Below are 16289 nucleotides of genomic sequence, written 5' to 3' on the forward strand. Positions count from 1 at the left end.
TTTGATGAGGTTTCTCTCTTCTTCTGTGCATTATGTTGAATAATAATCAGTGTATGACAGCAGCACTAGATATAATGTGTGTGTTGTGTTCAGATCTTCAGGTGGAGTCTCCTGAGAGAGTGACAGAGGGAGATTCAGTCAATCTGAGATGTAAAAGCAGCTGCGCTCTGACTGACAGAACATTCATCTGGTACAGAAACTCACTGAAGATATTAACTGAGAGAAGAGACAGAAACAATGAACTCCTGCTGCAGTCAGTCAGAAGAGAGGATTCAGGCAGATATAGCTGTGCTGTAGACGGACACACTCACATCTCTCCTGCTGTTCAGCTCAATGTCATGTGTGAGTACAGATTGACTTTCTCTCTTTAACCCTCATGCACTTTAGATTTCTGGTTACAGTCTGTGTGGTCCGGGTCAAACTGACCCTAATTGTATTCAATTCCCCAAAAATCACACTGTGAAAAAAACATTATAATAATTACATTCAGGTACAAATAATGAACTTTTAATATCAATACTTTTCACACATTACAAAGAATACATTTCTGAATTTATGATTTATAAAAATGTTTTAGCCACTATTTTTAAGACTGCCCCTCCCCGACACCCGTGGGACACTTGCCATTGTACATTTATAACAATAATATCTTAGTCAAAACCTAAAGGAATCTTGACAAACTATATAGCATTTGAAAGCGTTCAGACTGTAGTTTTCATATTTAGCGACTGATTTTCAAAAGATGTGGTGCCGAATTATAACACACACTCTGATTCTTTCCGTATGTTTTTATATGTATTTTAGAGATTGAATTCAAAATAAATCAAATATTAACATTACTACCTAGACTACTTCTGAATAGGATGTCTACTTAATAAATATTTTTTTTAAAGTATGGAAATATATGGTTAAGATCACTCAATCCATATATGGAAATCAAAGAGTCCTTATATGGTCACCAGAGGAGTCTGGATGTCATCTAGTGGAAAAGTTTGGTACTGCGCTCAAAAAAACTTGAAATATTTCAGAGACATCAACCTAAAATTTGTCACAGAACTTGTTCAGATATTTAGCTTTGATTTTCTTGAAGTTTTAGAGTTGAACATGTTTTGTAAAATATATATTTTACATTTTTATAAACTTCTATGACGTTTTTGTAAACTTTAATTTTACAAGGTTTTTAAAGGCACCTATTATGCAAAATTAAATTTTACATAGTGTTTGAACATAAATGTGTCGACAGTGTGTGTACACAACCACCCTATAATAATAAACATCCACCCACTCCTCTATTTGAATCCCCATAAATCATAAGCAGTGTCTCAGAACAAGCGCTATGCTTTCTCACGCACCCCTGCAAAACTGTGGAGCCAGGTAGTGTTGCAAAGCACACTCAGACCCCACTCCGGGACGGGTCCCTGTCCTCCACCTCGCTGCCCCTCCACAGGTGGTCCCATTGGTCCTGCTGGTTCGGTCGCTGGGAGTCTGGCTAGAGCCGTCACGTTCCTTCATTATCAAAACACTGATGGATCATTTGCTGTAGAATCATAAGGCTACTACAATCATTAATGTAAAATTAATGAGCCATAAAATCAAAGATAAGACTCAATGAGAGCTCAGTGAATCAGACTACTACATTATGATTATGTCATCATCGTCACATTACCAACATCACCTAATTCATTTTCATTTTCCCCTGATTTTCTTGCCATAACCAAAATTACAGCAGTCAGAGAAAAACTAATGTTAACAAGTCAAGGGTCAAGAGCCCAACTAAAGAAACACTGATCACCATCATGGTGATTTTTAAAACTATTTTTAATAAATCAATTGTTAATTCTCAATAAGATCTTCTGTAGACGCCTGACAGAAATAAAGTCAGTCTGGTTAGTAATAAGTGAAGCTGGTAATGCTGTTTGTGGAGTTGTTTAATCCTCCTCTGCTGAGATCTTCACAGATTTAATGTTTTTTATCTTCAGTTGATTTCATCTGAGGCTGTGGCTGTTTCTCTAAATTTACATTCCCAGAATTCCCTGCGTGACACTTCACATTTGATGCTATTTCATTTAAATAAGTTTCTTCTTAGTTTTTGTATCAGTCATGTACATTTGGGGTTTATATTACATCATATATTGTTTAATGAATGTGTTTGGCATTATTTGGAGTCATGTGTGTGTCACCATGATGGTGTTTTGTGTTTGTGTGTATGAGACTGTGCACCTTCTTTACATTAACATGTTTCTTGATTTGCGGATAACCAATGGTGGTAAACTTTGAATCATCATGTGCTTTTCCTTTTTATCTCCTGTATTGTTATTGGGGTTATCAGTATATTACCAAAGTATAAAGCAGATTTTAACACTTTAGTGATTTTGAATGATTACGTTTATCGGTTAAAGGTAATACAAAATGTGTAGTCCTTATAAACACAGAGATCTGTTAAGAATCGACACAGGTTGTGTGTTAAATTTGACTCAACATGTGTTGTCCCTGAGCACACACAACACATGTGTTGTCCCTGAGCACACACACTACATGTGTTAAAACTGACACAACGAGTGTTGTCCCTGAGCACACACACAACATGTGTTAAAACTGACACAACATGTGTTGTCCCTGAGCACACACACTACATGTGTTAAAACTGACACAACATGTGTTGTCCCTGAGCACACTCACTACATGTGTTAAAACTGACACAACATGTGTTGTCCCTGAGCACACACACTACATGTGTTAAAACTGACACAACGAGTGTTGTCCCTGAGCACACTCACTACATTGTTAAAACTGACACAACATGTGTTGTCCCTGAGCACACACACTACATGTGTTAAAACTGACACAACATGTGTTGTCCCCGAGCACACACACTACATGTGTTAAAACTGACACAACATGTGTCATTTTTAACACATCTCTTTTTAGAGTGCAGTGTTTCGTAAACAATTCTGCTGCTTTGAAAAGAATCGTGAGTCAATCATTCAATGATTCATTTATAAATACAGCTAGTAGCTTTATTACTGAATGTAAGAATGACTCAATGACTCGCTCATTGAGAAGACAGTGACTTACTGGTTTTAGTGTAATATATTTTAACGTATCACTTCGTTTTTCCATCATTGCATATTGCTCTATTGAACATTTTTCATTGAAAACATTTTTTATTTCATAAAGTTATGCATAAAGGTAAAAAAAAAGCACTGGGAAATAAATTTAGGGGGCAAATATTGTCCCTTAATGGAAAAGGTATGACTGAAGTCCGGAAGAGAGGGGGTACGCAGAAGGAGGTACACCACTCTAACAAGTTGGAACCACTGCTCTCACCATTAGTCCACAACTGCTGAAATCTTGCTGAATCCAAAATCTTGCTGAAATTGCTGCTTAATAAAATAGTTATTTTTGAAGTTTTGCAGTTATTATATTATTGTCTTCATGCTGATTTCTGTCATTGCAGGTATAAATATAACGCTGCTGGAAGGATGCAATGTAAGTTGAGTTTCTGAAATTGAAGCTGTAGAGACTCCTATCAATAATAGTCCAAACTGATGCAGTGCAATAACATGTGCATTTTAGATATGTGTGTAAACTGAAATATGTGAATACTCTGCATACAAAAGCCATTGAAAGAATGAGTTTGAGTTAAGCGGGTCCACAATAGCTTTGAAGCCTATACTCTCTGTCATCATCATTGTTCTGCATTCTCATTGTTCGCTGGCAATATGGGGGATTTAATGTGCAGAGAAAGCTGTCCACGAAGCTGTCCATTTCAACCACACATTCTCATTACTTCTTTTACAAACTTAAACTTTTATTCTAGTACTTCTGTTAGTTTGGATCAGGGCCGGCCCAAGGCATAAACAAACTAAGTTGCTGCTTGGGGCTCCCTGGCCACCCCCTGCACTGAAAAAAAATGATACATTGGATTAACTGAAAAAAAATTGATGTAATTTGTTACAGCTAATTTTTTTAAGATTTTCTCAAATTGTATTTATTTATTTATAACCAACACCATCAGATCACTTTTTTTTCTTTGTTCATCTGTCAGTTACAACTCAGATACAACAGCCAAACAAAATCTAAAATAAACATATAAGGGTCAAGAGCCCAACTAAATCAAACACTGATCACCATAATGGTAACTTACAATTTGTTTCTCCTTCAGTGATTCTGCTTGTTAACATCAGGTGTCTTCAATAATAGTCAATCATCACTCAATTAATCATTTTATTATCTCATTAACTTTAACACTCTTGAGCAATTTTTTATTTTTTATTTTGGTTTGACATTAAATCAAAATTTATGGTTTTAACTAAATCATAAATACAATTTGAGAAAATCTAAAAAAATTAGCTGTAACAAATTACATAATTATTTTTTAAGTTAATCCAAAGTATCATTTTTTTCAGTGATAGAGGGCGTAACATTTACTTTGAGGCAAAGTGAAAACAGAAGTTATAAACTGGAAAATCACAATTTTCCATTGGACCAATGTAAATATATATTTTGAATGAATTACACTGATGTTTCACTTTTTTCAGTGTTTTTTTTTTTTTTTTTTACATATTAATTAACTTAAACAAGTGACATAAATGAATGAATGAATGAATAATTCAAGACAAGTAAAATTCTGATTTCATGATCAATATACCTGCCTACATCTGCTGCTGTGTCTGCCAGTGTTTGAGTCATGCGCATAACCTCGCGTGCAGACAATTCGTGCGCAAAGTCACGGTAATGTTAAGCCATGATACAAAATTTTTATTTGATCAATGATTGATGATTGACATTTAAATCAATGATTTATCCTTTAAATTGAATAATATTCAGAACAGAACAAAAATACAAAAATAACTATAAACAAGCCAAAACTAAATAATTTAAAGCGAAAGTGAAAGTAAGCGATTCGCGATGTATTTGGATGGTAAACTATTCTTTATTATAGGCTTCTTTGTACTTCACTCACGTTCCAATATCGACAGAAAAAATCATCCTCTTCACATGCAAAAATGTGCTTGGAAACATCACAGTGGAGCGGTGCTTACTGTGAACGGTATGAATTGTACTACTGACTATTTAAACAGAGCAGTGTAAGTTTTATATGTTAGGTTGACTATTTTATTATTATATATTTATTACGGCTATAATGAACAGGCTGCGATGTCAAGATTGCAATGCTAGAATATGTTTACAGTTTGTTTTCAGAAGTTTCAAAGAGTTAGTAAAAGAGTAAAGAAAAAGTTAAAACTTTTTTAACTACGCGTGGTGGGAGGGGGCCCCCAAATCAAATTCTGCTTACGGCCCCCAAAAGGCTCGGGCCGGCACTGGTTTGGATACAAACACTGTCCACTGTAGCGAGCAAAATACAGAAAAGCACCTTTAGAAAAGTATTTTCATTTCCACCAGTAGGTGGCGACAAATGTTACAAAAAAATATATGTCATTGAATCATTTGTTAAAGGCCATGTTGCAGGTTAACCACCACTGTTGATTAATGGGTACATTAATCACTCAAGATATGTATACCATTTTTAAAATGTCTCAAAAATGGTCTTAAAGACCAGTTTTTTACTTTTTTTGGTATGAACTTTTTTTTTTTTACGCAATTCGGTGATGACGTCACGTTGGGGAGAAGTGGAGGTGTAACGGTCACCAGCTGGAGTGCCCTTGAGAACCACCAGAGGGCACTCCACACCAGACTCTCCTATTCACTCACTAACTACATTTCCCATAACTCACTGCCCGGACTCATCATCTCTGATTGCATTCACCTGTGTCTCTTCACCTGTGTCTCATCACCCTGTTAGTCTCAACCTATTTATACCATGTTCACTCATTCACACACTGTGAAGTTTTGTTTGTGTTACACTGCATCTCTGAGCGTTTTTCCCTGGTTTTCTTGTTTCTTGGTTTTTTGGATATCTTGCCTTGTTCCCTGGATTACTCTCTTGCCTCTGGTCCCTGCCTGTTTTGTTGGTTTGTTTATTTGTTTGTTTGGACTGCTTACCTGTGTTTCGACCATTGCCTGTTTATTGGATTTCGTCTTTGGATTACCCCTCATTAAAGCTGCATTTGGATCTCTACCTTCGTGTCTCGGAGCAGTTCGTAACAGAAAACTTCGCCACACCCAGATCCAGCAGCTATGACCTCCAGCAATCCAGCAGTACGGATCTCTCCTGATCTTCCCAGCATGAGCCGGGAGTTCGCTGGACAGATCGCGGCCTTGGCCCTGGATAGCCTCGATCTGTTCCAGTACACCTGGGGGTTTGTTCCTCTCGCTGCCTCTTGCTCTCTAGGTGACGAGGCAATTAAGTTGTGCTACCGGCTGGGGGCTAAGGAGGTCGACCCAAGGGAGCTCCCCGATCTCTCTGGTCTGGATTGGAGAGAGGCACTCTCCAGATGTCTGGAGAGCTTCCTTCCGTGGCACGCCATGTCACCGTCTGCACTTCACGCCAGTCCAGCCGAGCCCGCACTTCCCGCCAGTCCAGCCGAGCCCGCACTTCACGCCAGTCCAGCCGAGCCCGCACTTCACGCAAGATCTGCCGAAGCCAAGGCAGTATGCGTCATGCCCGCCGCGCCTGAGACAGCAAGCGACATGCCCGCCAAGCTAGAGCCTTCACCGCTGGTCTCGTCCAGCACAGAGCCCTCTTCACCACTGGTCCCGTCCAGCACAGAGCCTTCTTCACTGCTGGTCCCGTCCAGCACAGAGCCCTCTTCATCGCTGGTTCCGTCCAGCTCAGAGCCCTCTTCGCCGCTGGTCCTGCCCAGCTCAGAACCCTCTTCGCCGCTGGTTCCGTCCAGTTCAGAGCCTTCTTCATCGCTGGTCCTGTCCAGTTCAAAGCCCTCTTCATCGCTGGTCCTAACCAGCTCAGAGTCCTCTTCGCCGCTGGTCCTACCCAGCTCAAAGCCCTCGCTGCTGGTCCCGTCAAGCTCAGAGCGTGCTGATCCTGATCCAGAGACTGTTCACGTCAGTCCTGCCGAGCCAGAGCTTCACGTCAGTCCTGCCGAGCCAGAGCCAGAGCTTCACGTCAGTCCTGCCGAGCCAGAGCCAGAGCTTCACGTCAGTCCTGCCGAGCCAGAGCCAGAGCTTCACGTCAGTCCTGCCGAGTCAGAGCTTCACGTCACGTCCGCCCATCCAGAGTCTCGTCCAGCCGAGACTGAATCTGATCCTGAGCCTGAATCGGTTCCTCTTCCTCTTTCTACGCCTGTGTCTTCGGACAAGATGGCCGACTCCACGCCTGTGTCTTCGGACAAGATGGCCGACTCCACGCCTGTGTCTTCGGACAAGATGGCCGACTCCACGCCTGTGTCTTCGGACAAGATGGCCGACTCCACGCCTGTGTCTTCGGACAAGATGGCCGACTCCACGCCTGTGTCTTCGGACAAGATGGCCGAAGCCACGCCTGTGTCTTCGGACAAGATGGCCGAAACCACGCCTGTGTCTTCGGACAAGATGGCCGACTCCACGCCTGTGTCTTCGGACAAGATGGCCGAAACCACGCCTGTGCCTTTGGACAAGTTGGCCACCGCCGAACCAGTGTCTCCGGACAAAATGGTCTCCGCTGAGCCGGTGTCTGGTCCTGAGCCAGTGTCTGTTCCTGTCCCTGTGTCTGTTCCTGTTCCTGAGCCGGTGTCTGTTCCTGTGCCATGGTCGCCTGGAAGGTCGTCTCCTCCCTGGCCGCCTGAAGGCTCGTCTCCACCCTGGTCGCCTGCACAGCCTGCTCCGCCCTGGTCGCCTGCACAGCCTGCTCCGCCCTGGTCGCCTGCACAGCCTGCTCCGCCCTGGTCGCCTGCACAGCCTGCTCCGCCCTGGTCGCCTGCACAGCCTGCTCCGCCCTGGTCGCCTGCAGAGCCTGCTCCGCCCTGGCCCTCCGCCCTGCCGGAGTCTTCAGGTCCTCTTCCGCTGCACGGGCCTGGCCCGCCATCCCGCCCCCAGGTCCGCCTCCGCTCCACCTCCCTCCTGGAGAATTTTGAGCGTCTGGAATCCGCTCCTTAAAGGGGGGGCTATGTAACGGTCACCAGCTGGAGTGCCCTTGAGAACCACCAGAGGGCAATCCACACCAGACTCTCCTATTCACTCACTAACTACATTTCCCATAACTCACTGCCCGGACTCATCATCTCTGATTGCATTCACCTGTGTCTCTTCACCTGTGTCTCATCACCCTGTTAGTCTCAACCTATTTATACCATGTTCACTCATTCACACACTGCGAAGTTTTGTTTGTGTTACACTGCATCTCTGAGCGTTTTTCCCTGGTTTTCTTGTTTCTTGGTTTTTTGGATATCTTGCCTTGTTCCCTGGATTACTCTCTTGCCTCTGGTCCCTGCCTGTTTTGTTGGTTTGTTTATTTGTTTGTTTGGACTGCTTACCTGTGTTTCGACCATTGCCTGTTTATGTGGATTTCGTCTTTGGATTACCCCTCATTAAAGCTGCATTTGGATCTCTACCTTCGTGTCTCGGAGCAGTTCGTAACAGGAGGAAAGGTAGCCTCAGCCAATACAGTTTGTATTAGAACTATGGTGACTGACTGGGAAAAATGAGTGAAAAATCAACGTTTTCTTTATATCTAGTGGTTAAAATCTAGATCATGCACAGCAAAAACTCCAGTGTTAAATTAACACTCCTGGGAGTGTATATGAGTCCACACTCAAGAGTGTAAAGTGTTCAAATATGAGTGTTAAATTAACACTCAGGAGTGTTAAAGTTAATGAGATAATTAAGTGATTAATTTAGTGATGATTGAGCATTATTGAAGACACCTGATGTTAACAAGCAGAATCACTGAAGGAGAAAATCACAAATTGTAAGCCACCGTTATGGCGATCAATGTTTGCTTTAGTTGGGCTCTTGACCCTTATATGTTTACTTTAAATGTTGCTTGTCTGCTATTATTGATTTATAACAGTCAGATGAACAAAGAAAAAATGTGATCTGATGGTGTTGGTTATGTTTGACATAATCATGTTGTGATCTGAAAAATTAAACTTATTGAGATAGTTTGGTTTAACGTGTTAATTACAGCAGCTCTGTGATTCTACAGCATATGATTATCAGTATTTATCATATAGTCCAAAATAATTACTAAACATTGTTCTGATCAAAAGACTTTCAAATGAATTTAATTAGAAACACAGACATCAATAATCAGCCTGTGAATATCAACAATGGTGACAATAATAAAGCATGTTGCAGTGGCTGCCACCAATCACAACTCATTAATGGCTCCCATCATTCATTGCGGTATGAATAAATTATCATCTGAATTGTCTTTGTAATTTACTTTTCCTAATTGAATATTCTGCTCGTCACCATTGTTGAGATGCATAGACTGAATCTTGACTTCTGTGTGTGCCTAAAAGCTAGTTGTTGTTTTTTTAAACAACTTTTAAGAAATCCTTTATATTATATCTAAAATTCTGGATATTTATGCAGAATCACAGTCATTCTGTGATCAACAACATACATCTATGTCAGAAATAAGGATCTTAAAGAGTTCAGTGATCAAGTTCAAATGATGAATGTCATAATATAACCAACACCATCAGATCACTTTTTTCTTTGTTCATCTGGCAGTTATAACTCAGATACAACAGCCAAACAAAATCTAAAGTAAATATATAAGGGTCAAGAGCCCAACTAAAGTAAACACCCATCGCCATAATGGTAACTTACAATTTGTGATTTTTCTCCTTCAGTGATTCTGCTTGTTAACATCAGGTGTCTTCAATAATGCTCAATCATCACTCAATTAATCACTTAATTATCTCATTAACTTCAACACTCTTGAGTGTTAATTTAACACTCATATTTTAACACTTTACACTCTTGAGTGTGAACTCATATACACTCCCAGGAGTGTTAATTTAACACTGGAGTTTTTGCTGTGTGACGTTAGTTCAGATAAGTACCGGTAAACTTTGTCTTTGTCATCTAGAAATAGAAGGCATCATGCTAACGTTAGCTATATGGGCTAATTTGCCAGTCCCACCTGTTATCCACCCCCTCCAGATAATCCCTAATTAAGTCTTTCCCCCAACGTTGTAAACACTTTAATGATTAGTTATCCCACGTTTTGATGGTAGCCTACTAGCTCCAGTAACAGCATCATTGCCAAGTGTTTCTAAGCGTTTACCTCTTCCTCCGGTGAAAATGTTGCGAACGCAGCCGCCGCGTGTCTGTCGCTGTTTGGCAGGTGCTTGTGTGGGCGCCGGTGGTGCCGTCCCATGGTAACTGCGTTGGAAAGCTTGTGCTGTAAGTGAGTGCGTTTTGGTCGCTGGTCGAGGAGCTCACCCCGCGACCAGATGTGACGTGCCTCACTCAGCATCCAGGATTTGCATGCTGCCTGAAACCGTTTGTGCTGAAGATAGCATACACCCATTTCAGGCAGGATCATGGTCCCCTTCAAGCCGACACGCACGAGTATGTTAATTGTTTGTTTACTTTACCATTCTTTTTACACAAATTCTTATGAACCATCTTAAACAGTTATAGGTGACTAGAGATGTGTTGTATAATCTGCGCTATCTGAATACTCCCGTCTACTACTCGTCTCTCTAGTCACTCTCAACGCTCTCAAGGTGGGGTTTGGGATATTCTCTCCCCAACGTGACGTAATGGAATGCATTGTGGCGGAAAGGAGAATCGTTGCAAACCGCTGTAAGATAGTACCTACTTTTTCGATTATATTCCGTTTTGTGATACCCAACAACATAAAATACAATGGATAACAGTTTGAATGTTTATTACAAACAAGCAAATTGCACAAATTCGGTGAAAAATTTACCCTGCAACATGGCCTTTAAAGAAATTTGTTCAAAAACACTGTCTGTGTCTCATTTCAGAGGCACTCAGCATACCCGGTTAAAGTCATCACTAACACATCGTCAAATTCTGTCTTCTCAATTTTGATTTCAGAGTCAGACTGAAAAGCTTCAAAATCTTCTAGAGCAGATCGAGAACAATACAGATCAAGAGCTTCCTTTGACTGTAAGTCTTTTTTATTTTTAAATAATCAAATCAAATGTAATTGTCAGTTACATGATTGACATCGCAGGTCTGATTAATTGGCTTTCTTAATATTTACATTTACAGTATTTTTTTTTCTTTCTGATCAATAAATTAGACTGTGACCGATGTTTTGAATATGGTCCTCAACACTTCAGGAGAGATTTCAGAGTCTTTATCATCAGTCAGACCAGCTGAACTAGCCTCCAACGGAAACCATGTGTTAAAAGCCAATGAGAAACTCATCTCTACATTGGTGAAGCCGACAGACACACATGACAGAGTCAATTTTACTCTTGCTGCTGTTGGTGAGTGGAGAAACTGTTATTATTGATGATGAAACAGAGCTTATATATGATATCAGGGAGTTTATATAGTCTAGCGCAGGGGTTCTCAACTCTGGACCACAAGATCCACTTTCCTGGAGTTTAGCTCCAACCCTAATCAAACACACCTGAACAAGCTAATCAATGTCTTCATGATTACTACAACGTTACAGGCACACAGAAAAATCCCCAGTGTTAAATCAACACTACTCAGAGTACATATTGTCTAAAGAGTGTTAAAAGTGTTAAAGTTAATGAGATAATTAAGTGATTAATTAAGAGATGATTGAGCATTAGTGATGAACACCCGCTTCAGCCACAGCCTTAGGGTCTGTTTACACGACACCGTTTTCAACTAAAAACATAAAACTTTTTATAAGTTTTGGCCGTTCGTTTCCACGACAACAAAGAGTCAGTTTGGGTGCCTGAAAATGCAAAGTTTTGAAAACTCAAATGAAACACTTCTGAGTTTTAAGCGTATCGTTGTCGTGTAAACGTACCCTAAGATGAATCAACTAAAGATAAAAGAAGACATCACATCTCTCAAGATCTCAGCAGAAGAGGATTAAACAACTCCACAAACAGCATTACCAGCTTGACTTAATTTAACTCTGGGGATTTTGCTGTGAACAAAGTTAACTGATTAGTTCAAACTAGTAATTAGATGAAATAGTTATTTTATTTTAGTCTTTTGTTATTATTATTTTAGTTATTGTTTTGTTTTTTGCACATTTGTGCAGATTGAATCAACATAAAACAGAACATAACTTCTTATTTTCTAAATCAGAGGTTGAAATCTTCATGGTTGGACCCAATGTCACCTTAGATAAGATCCCCCGACTTAACACAACAAATTGTTCTGTGGACATCGATCTCATTGGGATCGCCAAGAACAACAATGAAACAAGTATGTGAGATGTGTTTTAATACAACATTTTAAATAAAACATTTTTAGAAGATATATCACTAAACCACATTTAAAGGTTGTATCAGCGATTTCAGACCCAAACATAAATGATCACATTCATCTAATCTTTCCTAACAATCCGCTAGCTACCCACCCCATAAGCAAGCCGTCAAAAAACGCGTCTCTGAGATCTGCACACAAAAACAGTTGGTATCACCATCACTCAAAACCAAAATAAATAGTGTTCCAACCAATCACCGACAGGGGTGGGTGTTGTGAGGTTTTGCGCTCGTGCACGGCTGCCTATGACGGCTGCACGCGAAGAGACGCGTTTTTTGGACGGCTTGTTTATGGGGTGGGTAGCTAGCGGATCGTTAGGAAAGATTAGATGAATGTGATCATTTATGTTTGGACCTGAAATCGCTGATACAACCTTTAAGTAAAGGTTTTAATGTGTTGAATACAGGTTTCTTCTGTTTCTATCACACAGGATCAGCTGCTGCTGTGGCTTTCATGAGTTATAACACAATGGAGAATTTACTGAAGCCCGACTTCTTCAACGCATCAAATGACACGAATAACACCATGATGTCCACTGTGATCTCAGCTACTCTTCTCAAAACCACCAACACTAATCTCACCAAACCAGTCAACTTCACCTTCAAACACATCAGAGTGAGAGACTGAAATGTGTTTTTGTCCAACCTGAGAACTGATGAACATCTGAAAACATCTAATATTCAGAGTTATACTATTTTCTGCATGTTCTTCTTTTTGCAGGAGTTTGAGAACAACGATCCTCTGTCCTGTGTGTACTGGAACATCAGCGAGTGGATTGTAGATGGCTGTTCTGTTTTAGAGACCAACAGCAGCTACACTGTGTGTTCCTGTGTTCATCTGTCCACATTCGCTCTCATCATGCAAACCAGCCGCCCATCAGAGGTACGAGAACATTTATAGTGAGCATTGAAGAACAGCACAGATTTGGCACTCATGTACTCTGACATGTTTCCTCAGAGCGACTCAAAGCTGGACGTGTTGAATTTGGTGTGTGTGATCGTGGGGCTGGTGTTCTTCAGTTTGGCCCTGTTGACCTTTGCCCTTTGTCAGTGGAGTCCTGGAGTGAATAATGTGGCTCGAATCAACCTCTGCGTGAGTCTTCTGTTGGCTCACCTTCTGTTCCTGCTCACACAACAGTTCCTGAACCACATACATCAGGTGAGAATGATGAAGGAGCCCTACAGCTCAGCACAGTCTCACTGAGAATCATCATAACCGTCTCTCATGATCTTCAGGTGTTGTGTGCCGTGATATCAGGTGTGCTGCACTTCCTCTTTCTCTCCGGCTTTGTGTGGATGTTCATTGAAGCTGTGCTGCTCTTCATCTGTGTGAAGAACCTATCACAGATCAGCTCCAAAAGGAGGGGGGTGCTTAGCAGTGGATTCCTGTGTGTGATTGGATATACGGTTGCTCTGGTTGTGGTGGCCGTGTCTGCTGGGGTGAATCCTAAAGGCTACGGAAGTGAACAGTGAGTTTAGTTTGAGAGACTCAGAGATCAACACCTTCATCCTTCATGTTTGTTCATTTCATTATTTTTCTTCCTCTAAACAGGTGCTGGATTAAAATGGATAAAGGCTTTATCTGGAGTTTTCATGGACCTGTTTGCGTCATACTAGCAGTAAGCACATTTCTCATCATGACTTTGTATTAAAAGGAAAAGTGATTCAAGATTAATTCCTGTTGTTTCTCTTACTGTGCAGTTAAACATGATTCTCTTCATCTACATCATCATCAGTCTGACCTCCACCTTGAAAAATCTGAACACTGAAGTTTCACATATGAAACGAACCAAGTAACAAACAATATGATTTGAACACTCCATGAAATATGTATATATAAATATATTGTTATATGCTGCATATTTACCTTTAACCTTATTTTGATTATTCTCAGGTTATGGAAGTAAAATAATGTCAAATGTTTTTGAAATAAAAAGCCTGTTGAATTGCACTACTTGAAAAAAATAGGCATTGCATTAACCATGCTTGCATTTTAATGCATTGTATTTTTAGGGCTTGCATTTTTATGGGCTGAAATTCAACATGGTTGAATATTTAAGCTGTGAATATTTCAATTAAAAACATTTCAAACACCTTTTCATTATTAAAAAATCAGTAATCCATATTCACCTTTCATATTTCTCTTCCAAAATATTCAAACTGTTTAAAAATACAACCTATAATATTCAACAGGCAATTTTCGGTCCATTTTATTTCGCTTTGCAAATTCGCTTCCACAAATTCAGTGGTTCAAATTCGACAGTAAATTTAACATTGACGTCCAGGAACGGCAGGAAAAGCAGTAGATTGCCGAGCATACTCTCCATCTGCTGTTAGTCTACCTCACCATCAGATGGTGCAAAAGCACTTGTTGTTGACGAAGACATTCATTCATAAAATGGAAATGATTATCTGTGTCAGTATATGCGGAAAAGATGATAAACACACAAAAGCTGTGTTTATGTTTCATTCAATAACTTCATTGTTACTTTCCCTGTGTATTCTACATGTGATCAGCTTTCTCTACCATGAACAGGATTATAATCGGTTTCCCTTGTAAAGGCAATTTTCAGAGGTTAATAAAAACAGCATCAAAAGCGTAAGAAACTTTCAAGAGGCAAAATTGCAATAAAGTGAAAAGGTTTATTCTTTGAGGATTCTTTTCATACAAGTCACAGCTACCCAACTTGGAAACAGAACTCCTGCCTGACTCAACAAACATAGACATTTTTATACAGGTTTCTGACATCCTAACCCCTCCTTCCCAGTTTCTGTAGTTTTCCTTAAAGATATCCCATATCTTTAGCTGGTTTGGACTGGTTTCTACCCCCCTGGGCAGGTCAAACTGTTCTTTGTCCCTGAGAAGCCAAAAGGCCTTCATTTATGACCTAAATTACCTCCTGCTTCCCCTGTCGAATTTGAACCACTGAATTTGTGGAAGCGAATTTGCAAAGCGAAATAAAATGAACAGAAAATTGCCTGTTGAATATTATAGGCTGTATTTTTAAACAGTTTGAATATTTTGGAAGTGAAATATGAAAGGTGAATATGGATTTTTGAATTTTTAATAATGAAAAGGTGTTTGAAATGTTTTTAATTGAAATATTCACACCTCAAATATTCAACCATGTTGAATTTCAGTCCATAAAAATGCACTTAATACAATGCATTAAAATTGAAGCATGGTTAATGCAATGCCTATTTTCTTTCAAGTAGTGCAATTCAACAGGCTTTTTATTTCAAAAACATTTGACATTATTTTACTTCCATACAGGTTAGGTAAAGTCAAATGTGTACAATAACAATTGCAGAGTTTTTCTTCATAAATCACTTTCTTAAACAAGTTTCAAGTGTGGTTGATTACAATACAGAAGTGTTCTACACACTGTAAAAAATTTCTAACCCTCCCAAATCAAAAATTTCAAGTGACCGATAACATCTAAATTTTTCAATTGGCCCAAGTGAAATTCTGTAAATTATAAAATTACATTTACTGATTTTCACTTGGGCCAATTGAAAAATTTAGATGTTATCGGTCACTTGAAATTTTTGATTTGGGAGGGTTAGAAATTTTTTACAGTGCAGACAAAAAGTCATACTTATAACAGGACAATTGCAGATTTTCCACAACAATATAATCAATACATATATATTAACTCTCCATCTTTCTCTGCAGGAATATGACATTTAAAACACTGGCTCAGTTTGTGGTTCTTGGTTGCTCCTGGATTCTGGGTTTCTGGAAGGAGCTGGAGATCCCCTTCCTGATCTTGAACTCCCAGCAGGGAACCTTCATGTTCCTGGTCTATTGTGTCCTCAATGATCAGGTCAGACATCAGTACAGACAGTCTACCAGAAAATCATCTCTCACCTACTTTATATTAAAGGGTTAGTTCCCAAAAATGAAAATTAGCCCATGATTTACTCACCCTCAAGTCATCCTAGGTGTATATGACATTCTTCTTTTAGACGAATACAATCAGAGATATA

The 16289-nt window shown here is 39.9% G+C and overlaps 2 protein-coding genes across 2 annotated transcripts in view; one reads left to right on the forward strand and one right to left on the reverse strand.

Annotated features, from left to right (window-relative positions):
* LOC309493673 (adhesion G protein-coupled receptor E3-like) overlaps positions 1-16289 on the forward strand; it is an 86278-nt gene that overhangs the window by 64971 nt on the left and 5018 nt on the right. Inside the window, exons 4-15 of the mRNA XM_082162863.1 lie at positions 94-342; positions 3458-3489; positions 10918-10989; positions 11126-11315; positions 12121-12240; positions 12737-12915; positions 13021-13182; positions 13258-13458; positions 13536-13768; positions 13852-13918; positions 14001-14092; positions 15976-16126. Of these exons, the coding sequence (XP_082018989.1) occupies positions 94-342; positions 3458-3489; positions 10918-10989; positions 11126-11315; positions 12121-12240; positions 12737-12915; positions 13021-13182; positions 13258-13458; positions 13536-13768; positions 13852-13918; positions 14001-14092; positions 15976-16126 (1748 nt within the window). The remainder of the gene's footprint in view (positions 1-93; positions 343-3457; positions 3490-10917; positions 10990-11125; positions 11316-12120; positions 12241-12736; positions 12916-13020; positions 13183-13257; positions 13459-13535; positions 13769-13851; positions 13919-14000; positions 14093-15975; positions 16127-16289) is intronic.
* Positions 1-16289, reverse strand: part of LOC309493687 (piggyBac transposable element-derived protein 4-like) — a 203653-nt gene that overhangs the window by 36104 nt on the left and 151260 nt on the right. The gene's annotated exons all lie outside the window — the stretch shown is intronic.

Source organism: Leuciscus leuciscus, assembly GCF_965113295.1.
Source record: "Leuciscus leuciscus genome assembly, chromosome: 3".
Lineage (NCBI taxonomy): Eukaryota > Metazoa > Chordata > Actinopteri > Cypriniformes > Leuciscidae > Leuciscus > Leuciscus leuciscus.